The sequence below is a fragment of the Lepus europaeus genome, chromosome 9 (genome assembly GCF_033115175.1).
Source record: "Lepus europaeus isolate LE1 chromosome 9, mLepTim1.pri, whole genome shotgun sequence".
NCBI classification, from domain to species: domain Eukaryota; kingdom Metazoa; phylum Chordata; class Mammalia; order Lagomorpha; family Leporidae; genus Lepus; species Lepus europaeus.
Window position 1 is genome coordinate 113,040,776 of NC_084835.1, and position 26,440 is coordinate 113,067,215.

Here is a 26,440-nt window from a genome sequence, read left to right on the forward strand (position 1 = left end):
TGGCCGCCGCGGTAGCGCGCTGCGGCCGGGGCACCGCGCTGATCCGATGGCAGGAGCCAGGTGCTTATCCAACAGCTAGCATTTTGTTTCTAACAGTTCTCAAGGTTGGTAAATCCAAAATCAAGGCAGATTCACTTTCTGGTGGGCACCTGCTACCTGCTTCATGGATGGCTGTCTTCTTGCTATGTCCTCATCTGGGAGAAAGAGTCAGGGGTTTCTCTGCGATCTCATTTATAAGGCTAATAGGAACGTTCATGAGAGCTGAGGGCTTTAGCCTTATGACATAATTCTGTGCCACATGCCCCCCTTCCTAATGTGCTATAGCAAATTGGGGTCAGGATCTTAATCTGAACTTCAGGTGAGCATAAATATCTAGTCCAACATGAATACTAACCTTGAATTTCTAAAATTTTTAGCAGACATAAAAATTGCACATATTTATAGCATCCAAGTGATGTTTGGATGCATGCACACATTGTGTAACATCCAGTTAGGCTAAATATATCTTATCTCAAACATGTAGCATTCTTTTAAATTGAAAACATCAAAAGTACAATCTTTAGTTTTTTTTTTCTTTTCATACAGGTTATTGTTTATAGTCCTTATCTATATGCCCATGCAACAGTGATCTTTCTACTGTTTGCTTGTTAAACATTATGGTTTGTGGTGCATTAAGCATATGATTATAAAATGATTTGAAAGTGAGTTATTGCAAAACTTATAAAAAAAGAAAGGGAGTGAGGAGATTGTGATAAGAAAAGAAGTATGTTTATCTTAGAATCATACCTATGAAATAACATTAAACTGGTTCACTTTATATTAATAAAAATTTTCTAAAAAATAAAAGTGTAGTGCCCTAATTTATCTATAGTCACCCTACTGTGCAATAGGCCCTCTGAAGTTCTCACTCCTATTAGCTATAACTTAGTACCCATTAATCAACCTTTCCTATCCCTCCCAGCCTCTAATAACCACCATTATATTTTTAATTTCTATGAAATCTTCTTTGAAACATGTGTTAAAGCTGTGTGTGAAACTCCTAGTGCATAGTTAGCTCTCATTGTAAAGATGTTTCATTATGACTTAGGTACAGGGGTGGTGCAAACACTTATAAAAGTGATGGTCTCTAAGATATTTCAGTGAGAATGAGAACAGCAGATGATTGGTGCGGGAAGAGACAGTGTCCTCCAAACAGTCCATTTTATTTGTAGCAAAATGAGTGGAAGGAGGAAGGGAGATGAGCATTGAATTGGGAAAGAACGTGTGACTGCTGATCTATTGCACCTTAGGAGTTAACTTCACCCTGTTTGACTCCTTATGTCAAAGAATGGCAAAGATCTGGCTGCCTGCTTTCCCCATGAGCCAAGGATGTTTACTATTATTAAATGATTGAAAAATTTCAAATTGAGAGGAATGTGCCACAAAATGTAACTCTCAGTGTCTGTTCATGAGATATTATTGGTGTACATCTGTGTGCATTCAGTTCAACGTGGCACAGACGGAAGTTTGCACATTCTTGCCTTGAATGTAACTCTTCTTTTTAATCCTGCATTTTATCGCCCCTAATGACAGTAAATTTTGAGGATCCTATTTTATAGTTTGGGAAGTAACAGCAAACAAACTGCTTCCTTTGTCTGTGTCTCCAACGTAGATGCCTCTTGCCTGGAGAACAACCAGGTGCTAGCATCACCTTGAGGTTCTGTAGCCTCACTCTTTCGAGTCTTTGTCACTCATGGTGGATCAGCTCAGAGTTGATCCCAGGGTCTTGTTAATCCTGCTTCATGGTTCTTATTGTGGCTTCTGGTGTGGACACTGCTTTGGTTAAATTTCCAAAAACGTACATAGTCTCTGATCGTAGATGGCTTTAAATGTTGAAGAGAACTGGCTTAGATGATATGTTTTCCTCCTTACTCTTCTGCCTCTTTCCTCACTTGTTTATTTTTTAAAGGATAACCTTGGTAATTAAATGTAATGGTGATAGAATGTATTGCTCTTATAGAAATCAATAATGAGAAAGAAAAACATTAAAATTTTATTGCACAAACATATTAAGAATTCTATCCATCACCCCACCTCTCTGACAAAGCTCTATCTTTGGCTTATCTTTATATGATCTGAAAATGACTTTGTATAGCTATTCTTTTGTCTGCATTCTCGATTCATAGGTTTTCATATGAACTCTTTCCTTGCTCCATTTTCATAACAGCTTCTTGACAACCAATCTTCATGCATAATATTATGTTTCTTTATGACTTTGTAGCATCCAGATGTCTTTACTTCATGTTGCTGCATTTTTGACATGTTTAGTAAAAAAAAAAAAAGTTGCTACAGAATAATTGCATTCAGTTAATTTTAAATTCTTTTAATGGTGAGACAAACTTTTACATTAATTCAGAAATACTTAGTATCCCTTGTGGTAATGTTGAAAACATGAACAAATATCTTAGAGGTTATTGTAGCTTTGCATTAATTTGAAAGAAGATGTCAAATAGGAATTTTAACATGTTATACTATATACAGACATGCAGTATTAAGATCAGATTTCTCCTTTGTCCTTGTAAAGAGGAACAGAAGAGTAAACTGAGAAGTCTTTTTTTTTTTTCCAAATAACGAGTAGGTAAATAAGAAAACTTTCTTCTTAGCAGTTCAATATGTTCATTTTCATCTTTGGCCCCAGGAAAATTTTAATGACTCAACCTGGTTTATTCAAAGCGAGGTTACATCATAATTACCTGAAGAAGCTTTAAAAATAGATTTGCCTGTGCCTCATCCTGGATCTGCCAAATCAAAATCATGTGGGAAGAGGCCAGGCCTCGTGGGTTCTGATTTTCATCCTTATTGAAGACCACTGGGCTGGACTCAGTATTAGATAATAAACAAACAAAAACGGTTACTTCATACAAATACTAGTTAGTTAATATGTTTATGACAACACTTATTATATGCCCAAACTTTTTTATGTGAAACCTCAGATAAGACTTATACTTTTCTTCTCCTGAAACAATTTTATGAAGTTTTTCGTGGTCAAGAGAAAACCATATACCTGATTGTATTTCCTCTCCTGTCTCCTATTTTAACCATCAAGATTTCCTAGATCAAAGGTATAATTCATTTTAAGGCTTTTGTGGACTGGCTGTCCTTGCTGTACTTTTACTTTTCCTCATTCAACAAGAATTTGTTGAGCATCTTATATAGAGAAAAACATTGTAAGTACTGGGAATAGTGATAAACAGAGCAGTCTGGGTTTACAACTTACGGGATGAGACAGATGCTAAACATTTTGGTAAATTTGCATTACGTAGTGGAAACCTATTTATTTTGGATTTTGTAAAGCTGTAACTTGAAAAATTTATATTTTTATCTCATATTAACCAGAGATGAGCATGGGTTAACCGTCTTTATCTAATGTTTATATGCAAATATACATATAATATACAGTAAATATACATACACAAATTCACATATACCTGTTATATATGTTTGATTATAAATGTATATGATATTCAAAAAGTTCATTAAAGTGCACAATATGAAAAAACAACATCTTTCAAAATGTTTTGCACCCAGATGAACTTGAATGGAATTATGAAATAATTCCATTTTATAAGCTTTTTGAAGTACTCTCATAAATGTTTTATTATATTTGATATAAATAGTAAATATACACTACTTTATAAATAGTATAGCATATATTGTATATGTTATGTGCTTGTAGATTCTATTTTGTATTTATTTAACTGCACTGCTTTCTTTATTTTACTCAGTCTCATATCCTTTATGGAATGATTCGGAATATATGTACATGTCTACATGTGTACACACATGTATGGCCGTAGAGGTATGTGTGTGTATAAGGAGTGCATTTGGATTACAGTTTTCAGCATTACACTTTAACTCATATTCTTAGTTTTTATTTTAAAAGATTTATTTTACTTAATTGGAAGGGAGAGTTACAGAGACAGGAAGAGACAGAAACAGAGAGAGATAGAGAGAGAGAGAGAGAGAGAGAGAGGTCTTCTATTCGCTGGTTCACTCCCCAAATGGCCACAGTGGTCAGAGCTGGGCCAATCTGAAGTCAGGAGCTTCTTCCAGGTCTCCCAAATGGGTGCAAGGGCCCAAGTGCCTGGGCTATCTTCTACTGCTTTTCCCAGCACCCATATGGGATGCTGGCGCCACAGGTGGAGGCTTTAGCCCACTATACTACAGTGCCAGTCCCCTTAGTTCTTTTTTTCATAAATGTTGACAATTAAGTGGAGTATGCATGATAGTTTGCAATGTTTCTCCTGTTATTTACTATTTTAACAGTTTTTGATTTACATCATAAAAATAAAGATTACTTGGGGACAGTTTTGGAAATCCATCAAAAGCTCTTTGTATCCATGCAGGAACTGAAGCATGCTCTCGTCACAAACAACTTCTGCCCATTCTGTACATAAGGCTGTTCTTCCATAGATGGTGTTTCACTGCTGCCATACTTAGTGGCCTTTCCTTCCAAGCTTCCGTACTGTTTGACTTGGTCATGATGTTTTGAGGAATGTTTCAGCATATTGATCCTCACAGAATAAAGATTCTGGACAATAGTCATCAACCATCTGGGGGAGTTATAGTGATGGAGGAATAATGAAGGTAGAGATCCTGGGTGTTCTGCTGAGATGGATCAGAAATGTTTCAGACTGGATATCTCAGTATGCTACCCCAGCCACTGTACTTGACAGCTCAGGGTCATAATATTATCTTCCAAATCCCACACATTTTAAATGAGAGATTTCATGGAAGGCTATATTTTTCTTCCTTTTTTTTTATCACCCTTGGGAGTACTGTTAAATTACATAATTGAAGAATATCCCATTGATGTCTCTCATGGAGGAGTTTTTAAATCTTATATATTTTCTTTTAGTAACAATCTGAAGACCTGTGTGTGTCAGCTGAGTGGATTAAGTTAGCTCAAAAGCACTTACCATTGTCTATGAGACAGAAAAATAGCAAGGATTCTGATTGGCATTTTTATTTATTATTTTTGAATTCCAGTGGTGCATTTGCATGGCAGACTCATTTCTATGCTCAATGACATGCATGAGTGAGAAGGCTGTGCTTTGCTAAGAGGTAATTTGATTCTCTTGATAATTTTCTCTATAGGAACTGGATTTTGAAGCCAAAACAAGTTATACTTTACGGATAGAAGCCGCAAATAAAGATGCTGACCCTCGTTTTCTAAGTTTGGGACCATTCAGTGATACAACAACCGTGAAGATAATTGTGGAGGATGTGGACGAGCCCCCCGTGTTTTCCTCCCCCTTTTACCCCATGGAGGTATCAGAAGCTACTCAAGTGGGGAATATCATTGGCACTGTTGCAGCTCATGATCCAGACTCTTCCAACAGCCCTGTGAGGTAAAGGCTCAAAACTTTGCTTTTCTCCCATTTTAAGTGAGTGTGCCATCATTCACCACTCATGTGATGCCTCTCTGTTCATAGGAACATGGCAGAAGTGAACAGGATCAGAACAACATAACATGTTACTGATTTAATTTCAAAAAGAAAAAAATAATTTTGAACACTTTGTTAATAGTTTATAATCTGAGTTCAATAGTGTGCTTTAGTGTGTGCATGTACTTGTGTCTGTGCATAAGATAAGTGATTCTTATATTTTTAGTAACTATTAAAATAGAATATACTTGAAATAATATGACCATCATACTACAGGTCTTAGCTTGAGTTTGGAAGATATTAAATTTTACAGTGTGAAAGTGGGATTTTTAAATAAAAAGAGTATAGGTTAAAAAAACCAGTAATTATTTCCTATTCAGATATATTCAGTTTATTAGCTAATCTCAGACTTTTAAATTTGAATGATGCTTAACAATGGTAACTGCTTTTGAGCTAACTTTTGAGCTTAGTCTGGATATTGTCTACAAAGTGTCATGAATATTATTGGTAATTTACAAAATGATTCTTGGCTAATATATGCTAATAATATTCCTTATTTCCTCAAGTAATACATATATTACTTTAAGTAGTAAGTTCGAGCTCTCCTTTTTTTTTTTTTTTTCCTACCAGTAATAGAACCTAGTAAAGAATTGGCAGGAAATCATACTGATTGTTTATTTATCTATGCAATAAATTCTGGTTATGTGGGTGGCAATCCTACTTTTAATGTGGTAATTGTAAATCATATCTGGCATATTTTGAGTCACCAATGTACCAGATAAATAAGTGGACTCCTGTCCCTTTAATCACTCTGCTTTCGTTGTCAAAACAGCTCCCTGACTTAAGCTCAATCACACTCAGCAATTGACTTGGCAAGATTTGAATTTGAGTTGTGCAGCTCTTGGTAGAACACCAAGTCTTCTGCACTCTTGACGATAGACAGCTGCACAACCATAGGCCTAGAGAAAACTACCTAGGATAGCTTGACTTCTGTTTTTCATTTAATGGTGAGATATTGAGACATGTTTCATGGAGTTGGGAATATAGAAAAGGACAAAGACATACTAATATATATCACAATGTATTAGAAAATGAATTAATATACTTAAGAATATTTTGATTGATTGTACTGATATTTTTATATTACTTATTTTTCCTTTACTCATTATCTTGTGTGTCAGTCTTTTGAAGCTGTTCTGAGAATATTTCACTTTTACATTTTGTTTGAAGAAAATTAACAATAGTAATATTTAATAACAAGGTAAAACAGGAAGAGTAGCCTCCAGTGAGTACTTCAGTTGGAGAGAGATGACATGAATGTCAGGTTTACTATTGGACACACAAACATGGAAAGCTTAAACGACTGAACTCTGTTGATTTTGAAAGCCAAGAACTCTGTGACCTTACAGTGAAGGGTTATCAGTCTAGTACTAAATATATCCCTACTTTTCAATTTCTTAAATGTAGTTAAAATTAGTATTAATTTACATTAATATCTCAGAAATACATAGGTTGACTTTGTCTTAAGTGAATTAAAATATTATTTTGTATGTGTTTTTTGTAGAATTGATTTACTGACTTACGTTTTACTTGTACACTTGAAGCATTTCTTCATACTTTTTCATAAGGTCAGCATGATAATTCATAGCTTAAATTTCTGTGGGATTTGTCACTCACATATTTCTCTTCCCCTATCCATATGTGATAACTTTTAAGTGTTCTCGTTTCATACTTTTGGTGAAAATGCTTATTCTCATGCTTTGCCTGGAAGATTGGTTGGTTTTCTCCAGCACTGCTGATGCTTGGTTTAGGGCCTGTCACTTAGTTGCCTAATGTTTGATTTAAGCCAACAAAGAGGAAAAGTAACTCTGTCTCAGGTCTTTTGAGCAATTAAATTAAACAGGAAACATAAATGGTGCTTTTAAATTGAGACTTGCGACTTAAATCTGAGCAAGTATTAACATTATGATTGTGATTATTAAATATTATATTTTCAGGCCACTTTATTTCAGTCAATATAGACAATGAAGAGAGATATTTTATATATAACCATATTGACTGTCTATATTGAATATTATTTTATACTCACATCTATTCCACATATAGAAAATACTACATAGTTCTTTGATGCATGTGAATTTGTCTTTGTATGGAACACTCATGCTGCCATCAGAATGTAAACCCTGCTCCAATATATGCCAAAGGATGCATAAACTCGTTTCTAAAGTAGTAAGAAGATGAATCTCCAGATTGAAAAGGAAATGAAGAATCTTAACAAATGATGGCTTTGTTCTGTTGCTTTTGAAATATTACAGTTCTTGATGACTGGAAAAGTAGCATTTATTTCATAACACCAGCCAAAGCCCATTCCTAACACCCCCCCCCCCGCATTGTAATTGTTTAAAATTAGATCAATGGTATTGAAATTGTAAAATAATGTGAGCTAATGAAAAAATCATTTTGACTCTATTGACATTTTTGTTTTATAATACTGAAATATAATATGTGCCATTTATGCTTGAAATATTTACTGATATGTGGGGGAAGAGATTAGAGTTCTAGAGATAAAGATACTTACTTGCCTCAAGCATGGTGAAATTGAGATCCCTGCCTTGCCAGCATGTTAGAAATTCCACCTCCTTGATTAAAACACCAACCAAAGCCCATTCCTAACCCCGCCCCATGTACTTGACTTTCCTAAAAGGAATACTGGAGTGCCTACATGATCAGCGGCACCTTGCTACTTTGACTGTTGACAACCGTAGTCGTCACAAATGAAAAAACTTTTTTTTTTTTTTAATTCTGGGGAAATTTTATTTATTTTGAAAGGCAAAAAGAGGAAGAGAGAGAGACAGAGATCTCTCATCCACTGGTTCATTCCACAAATGCCCACCATAGCTGGGAATAGGCCAGGCCAACACTGGTAACCTAGAACTCAATCCAGATCTCTCACACGGAAGCAGAGTCCCAGGTGCTTTCTGACTCCCAAGGAGTCCGTGAACAGGAAGTGAGAACTGGAAGCAGAGCTGGGGCTGGAACCCAGGCACTCTTAACGTGGGTTGTGGATGTCTCAACCACTGTGCCAAACGCCTGCCCATGGAGAAGGATCAAACGAACCTGGAGCCCACACTCTTGTGTAATGTTTTCTCTTTTTTATAATTGTACCACCACCCTGATAGCTTATCTAGACCACTGTTTCATGTATGCTTTTTTTTTTTTAACCCCCATATGGGACCTAAAGCTCCAGTCAAAGCTAAAGATAAAAGTTAGCTGGTATTTAATTTAAAAAATTGTATTTTTGTGAAAAAGTAGGTAACTGAGGGTAAATTCATTCCTGGCTTCTTTTCTTTAAAGTAATTATTTGCCTAATTTTATGTGAATTCTGCCCTTGAATGCTAAATATCATGCCTTACCCATGGAACTGGGAAGGGTTGATTATGCTCTGCTGAGTCGGATCATCTTTTGAAATGGTGGAAATTCCACTTCTGTGCTTCTAATGCACAGTGGTAAACATGGCAGGATCAGCCTGGAGTCTAAAAGACTCCAACCCATTCCTCATGTGAGCACTGGCATACTGATCAGTGACTCAGCACTCAGTGTGCTCTGTGCAAGACACTGGGGGGGGATGCTGATGGGAAACAAAGATGAATAAAACCTTTTCTTTGACCTCTAGGAACTAGAATCTGCATGAGGTAGCAAACTCCTCTAAAAGTTAGACATTATGTCCAGAAGAAAAATGTCAGCAGTGGAACATGGCAGATTGTGAGATAAATCATATTTACTCTGAGTTCACTGGACAGGAGACTTTGAAGAAGTGATAACATAGGTTGAGCTTTGAGAGATGGCACAATTTGGACAAGCCAAAGAAACATAATGCAAAATGCATCTATATGATATTTAGTTATAACCTAAGAGCCAATTGCTAAGTTATGAAATTAGCAAATTCATTACTTAGGCAGTACTATTTGCCCATGATCCCATGCTAAGAATAGCCAATGATTCAAAACATGATATTATCACAAAGAAGATCAGATGTGAAGACAGATGAACCAAAATAACTTGCATTCATTTGTAGCATTTCTAACATTTTAAATAGATAACTGTGTTTATATTTATGTTCAAAGATATTTTTGTAATATTTACTTGTAAGTTCTTTTGACATCCCTTGTATTCTGTGTCCTCAAATAAAAACTATAAAATACCACCAGAGATAATATTATGTAATGTGACTAGTATGAACATATTTGGAGGTGTTTAAATAATTCAGTGTGTATTTTAAGTAGCTTGTAGCATGCATGCATTTGTCAACATTATTCTAAGTTGTGACTATCTGGGTTTTGTAAGAAACAGTGTGCCAGTAACATCTACAAAATAGTGCTAGCAATAAAACTGGTTAATTTCAAAAGTAGCAGAAACTAAGCTATAATTTTGAAAATGCTATTTATTTTAATGTTAACTACTACTAAAAATTAAAAAAATGTATTTAAGTATGGTGAAAATATAAAATGCATTTTTGTTTGAGTGGAGTGCTATGTATGCAGAACTGCTTTTCAAAAGGTGTTAAGAAAGAAATGTCTGGTTTATTTAAGTCATTTTCCATTTTTGACTATATTGTTCTGGAATTAATATTGCTGGAGGGAAAGACATTCTGTGTTAGCTTTTCAGAAGACCCTAGGGAAAATGAATTTTTGAGAATTGCATTTTCTAATTTGTTCCTCATAGTGTTTTCCAGGTCTAAAATATTTACTGAAAAGTAAATATTTAAAAAAAACACCTGCAGTCTCTTTGTTGTAGATCACTGAGAACTGTAGATGAGCTTGAAAGAATAGGGGCTTGCTCTTATTTATCTTGCAACGTTCTGTTAGCATTACTTCAATTGAAATAAGCAGAGAGTAGCCACAGTGAACGCTAGATTGTGTAAGGTTAAAAATGCTTAAATTCCCAAGGGAAAATTGAATTGCTACTATAAGAAAAGTGAATGAGGACGCAAACAAAGCATGTGCAATCATGAACAGGATGCAATAGTTTGTTTGGAATTTTTTTTCATTAAGCCCTTATAAAGCAAGAATTGTTTTTCCAGTGTTACAAAAATAAATGTCCTTGGCCATGTAAGGAGCACATGTATTTCCAGGATTTTTGTCGATCTCTCTGAAACCTGAGCAATACTTCACAGCAGTACTCAGCAGCGCACTCATACACACACCATACTTACAGATTTTATACTGGATTAAGATCTCAACTCAACTAATTGAGATATTTTGTCCATGTTATGTCTTTTGCCATTTGGGGAGTACTGAAGATATGTTAGTGTGAACATATCCCACTCACCTGAACATTCCGTTTGTGAACCCTGACATGCAAATTGAAGTCATGGAGGTGCTACCTGTAAATTTTAATTGCTCTCCTCAGCTTATCAAATAGCAGTGATGATAATAGCAGGCATTTGTTGTGGAATTCATTTTATAACAGATGTGCAGAGTACTAACAGCACACAGATGTATGCGAGGCAGTCTCAGCCCTCAGTCTTCTCCTAAATGTGGAGCCCTCTTGGTATTTAGCTATAGAAAAGATTTCATAAAACCTTTGAAGATCCAAGATTAAATCTGTAAGTGAAAGCTCATCTTTAAAATTTCCTAATTTTGCAGATGAAGAAATAGAAAAATTCAAACAGTGAAGGAAAAGTCCCAATTAGTGCATTGGGTTGGTGGTGGGATCATGAACATCCTTTGTTTCTGTTTATGGTTCTAAGGCGCGTTCAGGAAAGTGGAAGATAAAAATATAAAATAGTCATTTAAAATATATTTAAAATATATAAAATAGATATTTTATATATTTATATAAAATATAAAACGAATTAGTAAATATCTACCATTTTTACCCCTTTTTAGTGAAAACATAAAGATGTACATGTTTAGAGTGCTATGTGATACTTTGGTTTGTGTGTCCATTGTGTAATGTATAAATTAGTGTAAATACATATATCTTCCCAACTATTTATAATCCCTTTATGGTAAAACCATTCAAAATTCTCTTCTCTAGTTTTTGCAGATTATACATTGGTATTGAAAATCCTCCCAACAACATTCTTTTGCCTATCACTTTCTGTAACTTAGTTTTAAGGACACCATGTCTACAAGGGAAGCTGACAAAGATATATTTTTTTTCCTGGTGACCATATAACTGTCTACCAAAAGCAGTATTTTCTTCATAATAAATGAGAAGACAGAGCTATTAAGGATGCAAATATAAGTCTTTTCTACACATGATCTTACACATTTATTTGAGAATCAGGGAAAAAGTTTATAAAACATATTAATTTATTAATGAAAACATTTCTTAAAGTGTCATTAGCATGTGCTCAAGAGTAATTTTTAATGTCTGACTGAATGATAGGATGATGTGATAAAGAAGTCATAAATCGCAAATAAACAAACATATAAATACATGAAGACTCCTGTCATTTGGATGAGGTTTGAGTGTCCCCTGATGGTTCATGTGTTAAAATTGAATTCCCATCGTGAGATATTATTAGGTAGAAACAATCCTGCTGATTATATTTTGAGAGGGGACCTTGGAACGATTAGATCAGATCAAATCATTAGTTTGAACCCCATGGTTGAGTTTTGCGCATTTGTATTAGACAGGGAGGGACCAGTAGACTATTTGTCTCATAACATGAGATGCTCTGCACCACTTTGGAACTCTGACAAAAAGAAAGCCCTCACCAGATGAGATCAGTACACCTGTACCTTCAGAAATGTGAGCCCAAATAAGCCTGCTTGCTTTATGAAGTGGGCTATATCATGGTGGCAATGACAGGCTAATGCACACACCTGCTCTCCCCATCGCTGCACATACATATAAGCACACTTACGTAGTTGTGCTATTTAAAGAGCTCTATGTATTACTATTACATGCATACATAAGTGGATTCTACGGAGTTTATTATTTAGACATGATTAACATTTAAATTGCAGAAATTTGGTTTGCTCATATTTATTCAATTCCTTTGAAATACAAAGGCCTAGGCTTTAACTCAATCCCTCAGCGACTAGTGATTTTTTTATATAAGGTGATTAGTGGTTGAGAACATTTAACATACTAAGTGAATTCTAATATTTAAAATATTTTATTTTAGGGCCTTGAGACTATTGATAATAGAGGCAAGTCTTTTAGTCATAGACTTTAGCCTTGAGAGAAATTAATTAACTGATTTAGACAGATGTATATCAAGTTCAAGGCCTTTTTCATTTACTAAACTAAAAATTTATTCTGTCATGAATATGCAAATGTTGTTACTACCTTAAATATTTTATTTGAAAATTAAAGAAGTTTAGAGTTAGTTTAATTGATGCATGAATGCCTTGTTATTAAACTGTAAGCTTTACAAAGAATAATATCAATTGCTCGATTATCATTGGTTAAAATATACTAATGAATATGTATATATTATATATAAGCACACATGCTTACTGGTTGCATATGTATGTTTATATATGTATAGACTATATGTTTAGGTATATGTACCCCAAAATAATCCTTTTCTAGGGAAATGCATTCCTCATATCTCACACTTAATACAACTGTAAATCCTGCATCATGAAGCTGTCAATATTCTGAAAATCAAATAGTAGTAAGCAGTTTGGGGAAGAAGACACTGTTAAAAGTATTTCAACTGGTGATGCATTTATCATTATTTTTCCTCTACCAATCCATCACCTGTACTAGAAAAAAAAAGCATTAACAAAATATACCCAAAGTAAACTGAACGAATAGAATAGTAAAGAGATAGAAGTCAATTTATTTGAAAAATAATAGGAATACAGAAATCAATGAAATTAGAAGCTTGTAGTAACTGAGGAAAATGGAAGAAACACAATAAACATAAGCAAAAATGTGAGCTATCACTACAGGCCCTGAAAACATATAAAGAAGATAACAAAATCCTATGAACAGCTGTGCCCTCATAAATTCTATAGTTTAGATGAAATTTGGCAGCTTGAATGAAATTGGATAATTGTTCACAAAATATAACCTTTCCAAAACCAGCCAGGATGAAATACGTAGTCTGAATACAGTAATCTCAAAAAAATATTGCATTTGTGATTTACTCCTGAAAAACAAACAAAAAAACCTAAGCCAAGATGATTTCATTGGAAAATTCTGCCAAGCATTTAAAAGAGAGTTAGAACTAACACCAGTTCCACATGGCATTTCTGAAGAAGAGAAGAAGGAATGCATCCCAACTTTTTTTGTAATTCCAGCATTATTCTCACTACCCAAAACCAGGTAAATGTAGTAAAAAAGAATAAAATATCAGATAATGAGCTCTCATATCAGCATTTTCAACCAATTATTAGAAAATTCAGTCAATATAGGCAGAATTTATCATGGTAAAGTATGGTTTAACCAAGAGTTATAATATTCAAAAATCAGGACAATATAGTTCAGCATATTAAAATATTAAGTTAAAAATTCAAATCAATTTATGCAGAAAAATCTTTGGTGAAATTCAACACTCCTTTCTGTTTAAAAGACAGTAAACTAACAATACAGTGAAACATCTTAATTCTGATAAAAGAAATCTAACATGCTACAAGTAATATAATGAATAGTGAATGAATCAATACTTTCCACTACAGTTCCAAAACAAGAAAAACATATCCACTTATATTGTCTATCATTCCGGAAGTCCTTGTCAGTGCAATAAGGCAGGAAAAAGAAATGAAAGTTGTAACAGTTTGGAAAGGAATAAGTAAAACTGTCCATATTTAAATGAAAGTATGATCATTTACACAGAAAATCCCAAAGAAATCTTTAAAATACCATGCAGCAAGAGATTTTTCAGAAAACAAAGATACAAAGTCAATACACACACAACACACACACACACACACTCACACATACTTGGTTTTTATATATTAGCATAGGGTGATTAGAAATAAATGGTAAAAGCCGGCGCCGTGGCTCAATAGGCTAATCCTCCGCCTTGTGGCGCCGGCACACCGGGTTCTAGTCCCGGTTGGGGCGCCGGATTCTGTCCCGGCTGCCCCTCTTCCAGGCCAGCTCTCTGCTGTGGCCTGGGAGTGCAGTGGAGGATGGCCCAAGTGCTTGGGCCCTGCACCCCATGGGAGACCAGGAGAAGCAACTGGCTCTTGCCATCAGATCAGCGCGGTGCGCCGGCCACAGTGCGCTAGCCGCGGCGGCCATTGGAGGGTGAACCAACAGCAAAGGAAGACCTTTCTCTCTGTCTCTCTCTCTCTCACTGTCCACTCTGCCTGTAAAAAAAAAAAAAAAAAAAGAAAGAAATGGTAAAAAGAAACAGTTTACAATAATTCCAACAACTCATATATATTTAGGTCTAAGTATAGCAAATCTTGTATGGAATTTGTGTAATAAAAATATAAAATGCTGATGAAAGAAATCAAGGAATTCCTAACAGCATGGCCTACTGTGTTTGTGGTGTGGAAGACTCAGTGCAGTGAAAATGTCAATTCCTGCCAAATCAATCTATAGGTTCAATGAAATTCAATGAAATCCCAGCTGTAATTTTTATAGACATAAGGCCACCACAAAATACACCAAACACCGGAGATAGAGGAAAGGTTTATTGTCTGGTGGGGGGGAGACCAGTGCACTGAGGGGAGAGGGTGAGCGAGTAAAAGAGAGTAAGAGAGCTAAAAGAGAGAGCACTTGATGCAGAACAGCTCCCGTTAAACCTTTGCCAGGGGCGCAGGCAGGGAAGTAGGTGCAGTGACTCTCATTAGGGTGGGGGTGGAGCTGACACTGGCAGTTGGGCCATGGGGCTTAGAACGGAAGCCTAATGTGCAACTTGGGGCCAGGGGCCAGGGCCTAAGATGGTGACCAGGGCACAGATGGTGCCACAGATAAGACTGTGCTATTTTACTAACAATAGATATGATCTTTAATTTTATAGATGTAAACTAACTGAAAGACTAAAATTTGTGTGAAAATGCAAAGAATCTAGAATGTTCAAACAATTCTGAAGAGGAAGTATAAAATCTATCAGATTTTCGATTTATTATTTAGCCACAATAACCAAGACATCGTGGTGTTGGAAAAGTGGGTTGGGAAGCACAAATCAATAGAACACAATGGCTACCCTAGAAGTGGCTCCACAAACATAGGGAACATTGCTTTTGTGGAAGTTACAAAGGGAAATTGAATGGGCCGGCGCCGCGGCTCACTTGGCTAATCCTGCAGCGCCGGCACCCCTGGTTCTAGTCCCGGTTGCTCCTCTTCCACTCCAGCTCTCTGCTGTGGCCCAGGAAGGCAGTGGAGGATGGCCCAAGTGCTTGGGCCCTGCACCCGCATGGGAGACCAGAGGAAGTACCTGATCCTGGCTTTGGATCGGCGCAGTGCGCTGGCCATAGCAGCCATCTGGGGGGTGAACCTACGGAAAGGAGGACCTTTCTCTCCATCTCTCTCTCTCCCTCTCACTGTCTAACTATGCCTGTCAAAGAATAGGCCTCCCAACAAATTAGCATAAAAACTGGGAAAGCAATGAAATCCTGGTCTAACCCTTTTGTCTTCCACAAAGTTTAGCTCAAAAAGGATTCAAAAGCTCCTGGCTCCCAGTTTTGGATCAGCCTAGCCTTGGGCCCTTGCAGCCATCTGGGGAGTGAACCAGTGGATGGAAGACCTCTCCCTCTCTCTGTCTATAATTTTAACTCTCGAATAAATAAATAAATCTTAAAAGGATCTTGTTTCTAAGTATAAAGTGCAAAACTATGAAAAATTTAGAAGATAATACAGTAGAAAATATTCCTGTCCTAGTGAAAAAAACCAGATTTTTAAATGTAACACCAATGGAACAGCTCTTAAAAAAATGTATTAAACTCTTTCAAGTTTAAAAGAAAATTTGTTCTTTGAGAGCTGCTTTTAAAGAAATTGAAGGGGCTAGTGCTGTGGCATAGCACGTAAAGCCACCACTTGCAGTGCCGGCATCCCATAAGGGTGCCGGTTCACAACCGGGCTGCTCCACTTCCGATCCAGCTCTCTGTTATAGCCTGGGAAAGCAGAAGATGGCCCAAGTCCTTGGGCTCCTGCACCAGTAAGGGAGACCAGCAAGAAGCTCCTGGCTGCTGGCTTCGGATCGGCGCAGCTCCGGCCATTGTGGCCAACTGGAGAGTGAACCAGTGGATGGAAGACCTCTCTTTCTTGCTCTGCTTCTCCTTCTCACTCTGTGTAACTCTGACTTTCAAATAAATAAATAAATCTCTTTTTTTAAAGAAAAGATTGAAAAGAAACATTTTTCAAATTATATATCCAATAGCAGTCTAGGTTTAAATCTGTGTAAAGAACTCTGAAAAAGTCATAACACAAGCAAATATCATGATTTTAAGAAGGATAATTTTTAACAAATCTTAACTGAAGAGGACTATGAGTATGACATAACCACATGAGAATATGGTCAACAGAATCAGGAAAATGCAAATTAAGGTTGTATATGGTGAGGTTACAGAGCAATGAAATCTCAATATTTCTAGTAGGAATACAGATTTGGACATTTGTGATAGAAAAGGTTGAGAGTTTTTTTTTCAGTTTTAATATACTTTTTAAAAATTTTACTAATATAGAGATAACAGATTCTGTGTATTTCATAGGTACAATTCTAAGAAGATAACCATACCTTCCTCTCTTCCCACCTCAAATGACCCTCTTCTTTATTTTCTTTTTATACTTTCAATTTTTTCAGTAACATTTTTATTTCATATATACTTATATATGAAATTATTATTTCATATATACTTATATGAAATAAAGTATATACATATATACTTCCCATTATACCTTCCCTCCTCCTTTCATTCCCACACTCCCTCCTCCTTTTCTTATTTTTCTTTTATTTTTTACAATGATATACTTACAATTTTCTTTATAATCACAAGCTTAACCCTCCACCAAATAAAGAATTCAATGTGTAGAAAGTATAAAAACCACTGTAGACTAGGTCTATAAACAATAAACAAATCTCAAAATAACAATTTTGCTTGAACGTTACATTTTTGTACTTTGTATATTAATTACCACACATCAGGAAAGAATATGTACACATCTGACAGTTCCTTATAAACTTATATATATGATCTGACTCAGCAATCCCACACCATAGGGAAAAGAAAGTATCTTTAAACTTACATTAGCTCTACTAGCCAAACCTGCCATAAATACAAAAAAACTTTCAGTAGCTGAATGGGCAAACATGCTTTCCTATATTCACATGATGAGCTACTACCAAACATTAAAAAGGAATGGACAAAAAGTTGGATAAATCTCATTTATTACACCAAATAAAAGCAGTCAGCCCCACAACATTACATTCGATAGGATTCCTTTTAGAAGACATTTTCAAAAGCTTTAAATTAAAATATTGGGGAGCAACACCTACACTGATATAATCAGAGTTCAGTTGTCAGGGAAGTTGTACCCATAGGAGATATCATAAGGGAATTTTGAGGTGAAAGGCCATTTCTGCAACCTGGTCTCATTAGTGGTTGCCCAGTCCACATGGGTTAAAATTTACAGACTTTTATTGAAAAAAATCAACGTTTGTGTCATTTTTTATTACTAATAAAATAAAAGCTAAAAAATTGTGCTATCTCTTCTGAAAATTGCTTGAAGAGATGTGTAAATCCATTACTTTTGATAGCCTAGCCACAAACCCTGAATCAGGAGGGAACATAGGCAATATTGTCTAGAAAGCCTGGAATTTTGTATTATAGCTATATACAGGCTCATGTTTCACAAAAGATACAATAAGCAGTTTCATAACACTTATCAATGAGCTTTCATGCCTCACTTATTCTTTGTTTATAAAATATATTGAAGCTGCCGTCCAAAATAATTTAATAAAAATTTTTGTACAAAATAATTTAATAGGCCGGCACCACGGCTCACTAGGCTAATTCTCTGCCTCTGGCGCCAGCACCCAGGGTTCTAGTCCCAGTTGGGGCGCCGGATTCTGTCCCGGTTGTTCCTCTTCCAGTCCAGCTCTCTGCTGTGGCCCAGGAAGGCAGTGGAGGATGGCCCAAGTGCTTGGTCCCTGCACCCTCATGGGAGACCAGGAGGAAGCACCTGGCTCCTGGCTTTGGATCTGCACAGTGCGCCAGCCGCAGTGTGCCAGCCATAGCGGCCATTTGAGGGGTGAACCAACGGAAAAGGAAGACCTTTCTCTCTGTCTCTCTCTCTCTCTCACTGTCTAATTCTGCCTGTCAAAAAAAAATTAATAAAAATACTAACAACCTTATTCCACCCATTTTCCAAGTTGACTCCCAATGACCTATGTGACAAATGGAATATGATAGAAACGATGACATTTTACTTCCAAAGCTAGCTTGGAGAACTGCTGCAACTTTCACTTCCTATTTTTGATTTATTGCTGTGGGAAAGCCGAGTCTCAGGCTCTGAGGCCACTCAGGTAGTGTCGTGAAGGCTGACTTGTCAGCACCACTGAGTCAAACCTGCCATTCATTCCCTATCTAAGTGAATAAGACCCTTTGCAACTGGATGCCCCAGCCCCAGCCAACATTTGACTGCAGTTTCCTTGGAAATCAAGAACTAATATGCCTGCCAATACACTCTCATAAGAAAGAAAAGATAAATTGAATGCGTATTACTGGTTTGGCCACATAACGTTAGGTGTTACAAAGTGGGTAATTACTGAGAAATGATAATGATGTCCATGTTATATGAATTGATAAAAAAGAACTGGAGAAACAAAAAAATATCAATAGAGAAAAACATGTTGATAACATTGATATAGTAGTGCTTCACCAGGGTATATAACATGGGAGAAGGTGGTGTGGGGCAGTGTAAGAGGCTTGAAATAGAGTTCAAAGTAGAACATATGAGAGCTGAGAAGCCAAGGGGATGTTTGTAGAATCTGTCACTATGTGGGGGTAGGGGATCAGGTCACTGAAGACCAGAATGCCAAAGATGTTAGAGGTCAAAAGATTTGAAGCACCTTGTGTCTCTTTGAATGGGTGACTAGCCCTCATACTTAAGTGGGTATTTTCTTGTTTCTCTGTTTATTTGCTTAATTATTTCTTTTTTTAAAGATTTATTTTTATTTCAGAGGTAGAGGTACAGAGAGAAAGAGACAGAAAGCTCTTCCATCCGCTCGTTCACTCCCCAAATGTCTGCAGTGGCCAGAGCTGGCCCAATCTGAAGCCAGAAGCCCAGAGCTTCTTCTGGGTCTCCCACACAGGAGCAGGGGACATAGCATGTGGGCCGTCTTCCACTGCTTTCCCAGGCCAAAAGTAGAGAGCTGGAGCTGAAGAGGAACGGCGAGGACACAAACTGGCGCCCTTATGGGATGCTGGCCCTGCAGGCTGCAGCTTAGCCTACTGTACCACAGCACCAGCACCTAATTATTTCTTTTTAAATGAGGACCTGTATGTTGCTCTTCTAGAAAAACTGTGACGGAATTTAAGGATGACCATTAAGCAGGGGAGGGTGAGTTTTGTGTATGGAACAAATAGTATCCATGGAATAAGAATACAAGTACTTCACTAATGCTTGGATTGCAAATGATTTGAGAAAAATGCCTTTTACATGTGAAAATAGTCATGTGATTTTAGGGTTTCTACTTTAGAATGTGTCTTTGGAACCCTGGTCAAGACATCTAAGTAGAAGATAAAAAAAAGGAATGATTATCAGGTTGGTGTTTTAAAAAAATTTTGCTATTAACTATATTGAAAATAGGCAAGATGTATAAATAAGGTAGACAATGCCCATGAGGAAAATTATATTCTCACTTTAAAACTTTCTTTCCCTTTGGTCTGAAAGGGAGGTTTTTTCTACTTACTGTATACTTCGCTGATGGCGAAGTGAATCTAGCTATGAGATTATTATTTAAGCTCTTATTTTGGCTATGCTATTACAGAAAAATGTTAGCCATCTCTTTTATAAGGTCTAAAGATTAAATTGTGCGTCCTACAGATTCCTTCATAATAGAATTAGTTTCCTACCTTGAAGAGAATAGAGAAATGAAAGAACAAGTTGGGCTTCGAATAGAGAAATGAGGGAGCAAGTCCTAGATCGCTTGCTGACAATAGCAATATCACATGAATACTTAGCAAACCGTTTCAACCATTAGATAACAACTTAAGAAAACATTTACCAGAAGGTCCAATGCCTTCTATAAATTTTAAGAATCATGTATTTGAAAACACCTCTTAAATATCTAACATGGTGTAGTTTGTTTAATCAGTAAACTTAAGCACAACCATCTAAAATGTTTTTAGTTTCTTTCTACCAACACGTTTAAAACATATGATACACAGATTCAGGTCACACAAATTAAAATGTATCTTTGATTGATTTTAGCAGCTTAAATTTATGGACAATCTTATCCATAAGCCATTTAAAATAAAACTCTTAATAAAATTTCCCCATGTGGACATACAATATGTACACACATATAACATAGCATAATAGACCAATATAGCAATTTTAATACTAGCTTTTAAAATCTTTAACTCTTTTTGTAGATTGCCAATTGATTTGAATTGCTTTTTGTTTTTAGTAACCTCAGTTAACCATACTTTCTCTCAGTTGGTACTGTTAATACATTATTGGCTTCATCTGTTTACAGAGCCATCCCAAAGTACTGAATACAATAGAAGTGGCTGGAAAAAGTCCATAGGAACCTATAGGAGGACAGCTAAACACAGAACCAACAACGCTTTAGTTTTATGAGCAGCACATCATATATAATATGGATGACAAAAGACTTTAAGTCGCCATGTTTAAAATTATAAACTCATCAACCAACAAGAGGCACTTGCTTACTTCACAGTATTTTTGAAAGCACCTGTAGGATTTTACAAGTATTTAACCCTTTAGGCCTCTGGAGCTTTCTCATTAAGATAACTATCATGTCTAGTAACACAAGATCATTAGACTTTTTAAAATATATATATTATTATTATTTTTGAAGGATGTATAACCATGGCCAGGGTTATTAAATTTATTATAAATGTATTTAAGTAGCTAAAATGGTAATAATAATAAATTCAAGGTTATAATAACATATCACAGAGAATTATAAAGATAACTATGTTATGATGTTGCTTTGTACTGTGGCAGAAAAGAAAAAACATTCCTGATATATAGGATAGGAATCAGTTATTACACAGGAGAAGCTTAATGTAAGAAAAATGTTTGTCTTATTAATGTAACGGATGATGGAATCAGCAGGAAATTGGTGATTGGCTATAGAATTAATGAAATAATTTTAACAAAGTATGACCAAACATAAACGTTACTTTTTTTAAATTTTTCAATTAGGTATTCAATTGACAGAAATACAGACTTAGAGAGATACTTCAATATTGATGCCAACAGTGGAGTTATTACAACAGCCAAATCTTTGGATCGAGAGACGAATGCTGTTCATAATATCACAGTCCTTGCAATGGAGAGCCGTAAGTTATAAGGCTTAAAATTAAATTAGGGTGGAGGACAGGGAGACTGGAGAATAGGCTATCGTGAGATTATAAATACAATCAGAATTTTAAACATTATATATATGAATTGAACAGAAACTTGAAAAGTCCTAAATTTTTGACGCATGAAGTAAATTTATATTGACTAGCTTTATTTGTAACATTTAAATTTTATTTTTTTATATTCTTGGTATTTTTATTCAATGCTGTGTTAAATGTTCTAGCTAAAATTTTAATAAAAAGAAATGACTGTGAACTAACGAATATGACATACCTTCAGAGGGCTGCTGCTTTATTATCAGGCCAGAGTTCATATATCATTCATGCTGAAATGGAGTTGATTAAATAGTTTACAATAGCAAACTAACCACTAATTCATGCACTCAGATTTAAATATTCTACATTCAACTAATTTTAGTTTCTGATAAGAAAACTTTTGAAAAAAGAACAAATATTTAAAGCATATTATATATATAATGTTTAATATATGCATATATTTAATACAAGTGTAGATAATGCACATGTATATTTATTTATAGAAATATGAGCTCTAGCATTAATGGTGTATTCTAGCATACATAGTGTGCCACCTATTCTTTGACATTTAGCTGATGACAGACAAAATACATAAATACACATGGGTATGTCAAAAAGTTAACGGAAAGTGGAATTAAAAGATAAGTTTATTTTAGTGAAAAAAAACCCACGTTTGAGGGGCCAACATTGTGATTTAGGAGGTAATTCTGCTGTTTGTGATGCTAGCATCCCATATGGGCTCCACTTCATGTCCCAGCTGTTATACTTCAGATCTAGCTCACTGCTGTGCACCCAGGACAGCACTGGATGATGGCCCAAATGTTTTGATCCCTGCAACCCATGAGGGAGAACTGGATGAAGCTCCTGGCTCCTCCTGGTTCAGCCTACCCCAGATCTGGCCATTAAGGCCATCTGGGAAGTAAACCAGTGGATGGAAGACCTCTCTCTCCTTCTTTATCTCTGTAACTCTTTCAAAGTAAATAATAAGTATTGAGGGGGAAAAAAAAACTTTGAAATGTGTATGTAGATTCATAATACACATTTTTCACAAATTCTTTGAAGATGCTTATACGTCTATCCATAGATTCATTTCTATGCACAATATATCCATAAACATACATTTAAACATGTATATATGCATACATATGTAGAAAGATACATACAGTACATATATCTGTAGCTTCCTTTGAGGCATACAGTGCTGTGGTTCTGGATTTCATAAGATACTTTATGGCTTTATTCTGAGTTTGCTTTAGAGAGGCAAACCTGATTTCTTGATTCTAATTGTCTCCTGAGTAAAATGGCAGCGGAACAACAGCTTTGCTATCAGAGTAAGTAATGCATTATCTTATTCATTAGAGAACCCATCTCAAGTGGGAAGAGGCTATGTGGCCATCACCATTCTCGACATAAATGACAACGCCCCCGAATTTGCCATGGACTATGAGACCACCGTCTGTGAAAATGCCCAGCCAGGACAGGTAAGAGGCTTTCAAACACTGTACTACCGTTCTGTGACTTTAAAAATATCCAGCAGCACTTGTCTTTGAAATTCTTCCAGCTTTCAGATAAAATGTAATCAGCTTGTTTCAGCAAAACCAACACTTTGATGTGTAGCATAAACTAATATTAAAGGAACTTGCAGAGTCTGGTTTAATTGGGTGACAAAAACTCCTAGGGAAGAAAAGGTAAACACTGTAAAAGCAGCCTGATGGCTGAGGGCTCCCACTCCTTGTAAGGGAAACACAGAGCATTAAGGTTTAGTGGGCTGCTCCCTCTTACACAGCAGGGGTTAAGTGCCTTGACAGTCTAAGAATTAAGTGCAGTTCAGGCTCATTTTGGTTGGTTCACCCATGGTGTGCAACACCTTGTGATGTGTGCCGGGGTGTCTAATCAATTGGCATGGCTTATTTCCCAGGTTCACAAAAGTAAATTCAAACGTAAAATTCTAGAAGGACATGATGTTCCATACAGCCTTCTTTTAGATTGGGTTCATTTTACTCCACCTGACCCTTTCTGGCCCCACTCATTCAGAAATTTGGAATTTATTAGAGGGTGTGCAGTTGTTCTGTCTTGGCCTCAGAAAATCAAGGCGTGCTTCCCTGTTGTGTGTGCTCCTTTCCTAGGTAATCCAGAAAGTCAGTGCCGTTGACAAGGATGAGCCAGCCAGTGGGCACCAGTTCTACTTCAGCTTAACAACCGAAGCAACAAATAACCACAATTTTACACTCAAAGATAACAAAGGTAAGGTACCGCTACTGTCATTGGTGACGGCAGCAAGTACAGCCTCACCAGAGCACACCCTTGTTCTCCCACAGAAATGCTGATTATGGATTTTTTTGAGCAGCCAAGGACATTAATTAAAGGGAAGTTGGCCCCTCAAGTAATTTTTATCCATGGATTTGCTGTCATGAAGGAAGACCTGTTATCTAGATCACTTTAGGCCTAAAGCCAAATGGTGAAATTTAGATCTATTTCTTTCTTTTCTTCTGGACACTTGGGTCCTTATTTTTATACCAAATTCTTTATTGCAAAGAACCAAATATGTTGACGGCCAGCTTAATACCTTAATAAGGCTTATGTTGCATAGATAAAACTTGAGACACTCCGAAAAAATTGGACTTTATGCATTTTTAATTTTTAATTTAATACTTTCAATAACATAAAATATTTTTATATTTTGCAAAAAAAGGAAACCAAATAATAGTCATAATATATTTATGATACTGAGAATTATAAAATTAAAGATAATAAATCTTTCTCCTGTCAAATCACATTTCTATACTTCAAAGGTAACTGCTCTTAGCAGTTTCCCAAGTGTCACGAACAAACTATCTTTACACAAACGTGTGAATAGATTCTGGTTTCACTTAGTAGATATGCAGTGACAATTACAAGAATTATAGAGAAAGCATAAGAACCTGTTCTTTTTTGTCTAATTTTGAATTTCTATTCAGGATACTTATTTCAGCAGACAACTGTATTTGAACGTGGTATAAAGGGAGAATAATATCTCCAAACAGTATGGAAGATGTAGTTCTTCCTTTCATTTAGGCTGATTATGTAAGCTTGGTTTCAGGGGAAATTGCAGTAATAGATATTCCAGTCAAATACTGGCCTGTCTAAAAAGACTTGGTTTCAGAAGATGGGTATTTTGAGGACTTTTGCCTGAGGCCAAAACCTCCTTTAGAGCAGCAAATCCAACTCTGGCCTCAAAAACTAATCTGAAAACAATAATTTTCTCCTGATTCCATTCTCCATTTAAAGAGCACGCTATCTATTCCCTTCAGTACTATAAAAAGAAGAACATTTCCTATGCGGGCAATCCCAAACTCTCTCACTTAATCATAGACGGAAAGCGTTATTCTCGGCACTGGGCTTCATCTGGTCAGGACGGAGACTGGGGCCTGGATGACTTTCACAGGAAGGATGAATACATGGCCCCTCAGTCACAACCGGCGCCACCAGGGCTGCTGAGCAGATGTGTGCCGCAATGTCTGTATTTATATTCACACAGCCACAGCCAAGCTCAAGAAAACAGAGATAGAAAGTATCCAAATACAGTGACAATTCTTATTTTGTCTTCTGTCTTAGGGAGCAAATAAAGCACTTTGTGCATATTGTAAACTCTTTTCTGAATACTGAGTTATCTTCTGATGGACTTACAGCTTCTGCTCCTCAATTCTGTGTATTTGTGTGTGTGTGTGGGGGGGGAGTTGATTTTGATGTCAACCACGGGAGATTACACATCAATATCTTGTGAAACTTTTTCTATTGAATCATAGAAATATATGTCAACTGAGCTAGTGGTGGCATGAACCTGTGCGTTGATAGGTGTGTACTCAACACAACATTCTTCAACAATGCATGCTTAGTTTTTCAGTGAATACCTTTTGCATGTATAAGTTTTCCAGCAAAAGATCAGTTTATAAAAAATCCCACCACTTGGAATCTGAAGATCAAACTTTTTTTTTTTTTTTAAACAGGCAGAGTTAGACAGTGAGAGAGAGAGAGACAGAGAGAAAGGTTTTCCTTCCATTGGTTCACCCCCTAAATGGCCGCTATAGCCGGTGCGCTGCGCCCATCTAAAGCCAGGAGCCAGGTGCTTCTCCTGGTCTCCCATGCGGGTGCAGGGCCCAAGCACTTGGGCCATCCTCCACTGCACTCCCTGGCCACAGCAGAGAGCTGGCCTGGAAGAGGAGCAACCGGGACAGAATCCGGCACCAATCAGTTTTATTTCTATCCCTACTGTAATGACAAGCAATGCATTTTTTGAAGTTCTGTGTGAGCTTGCTGTTTTGTGCTGTTTGAGACAGAATGAATTTCAACTAGGTCCTTCATTAGAGCACTGCTAATTCTTTCAGATTAACATTGGATAAATATAAAATTTGACTGTTTAGAAAGATAACAGATATATTCTCATGAAACTATGGCCCAGATTTTCTTCCTTTCCTTTATATTTTCATTACTTGCTATAAGTTTCAAATCTTATAAATTATCTAATTG

The 26,440-nt window shown here is 36.2% G+C and overlaps 1 protein-coding gene across 1 annotated transcript in view; it reads left to right on the top strand.

The window, feature by feature from the left end:
- Positions 1-26,440, top strand: part of CDH7 (cadherin 7) — a 130,134-nt gene that overhangs the window by 82,329 nt on the left and 21,365 nt on the right. Inside the window, exons 6-9 of the mRNA XM_062200303.1 lie at positions 5,137-5,390; positions 21,741-21,877; positions 23,294-23,415; positions 24,061-24,178. Of these exons, the coding sequence (XP_062056287.1) occupies positions 5,137-5,390; positions 21,741-21,877; positions 23,294-23,415; positions 24,061-24,178 (631 nt within the window). The remainder of the gene's footprint in view (positions 1-5,136; positions 5,391-21,740; positions 21,878-23,293; positions 23,416-24,060; positions 24,179-26,440) is intronic.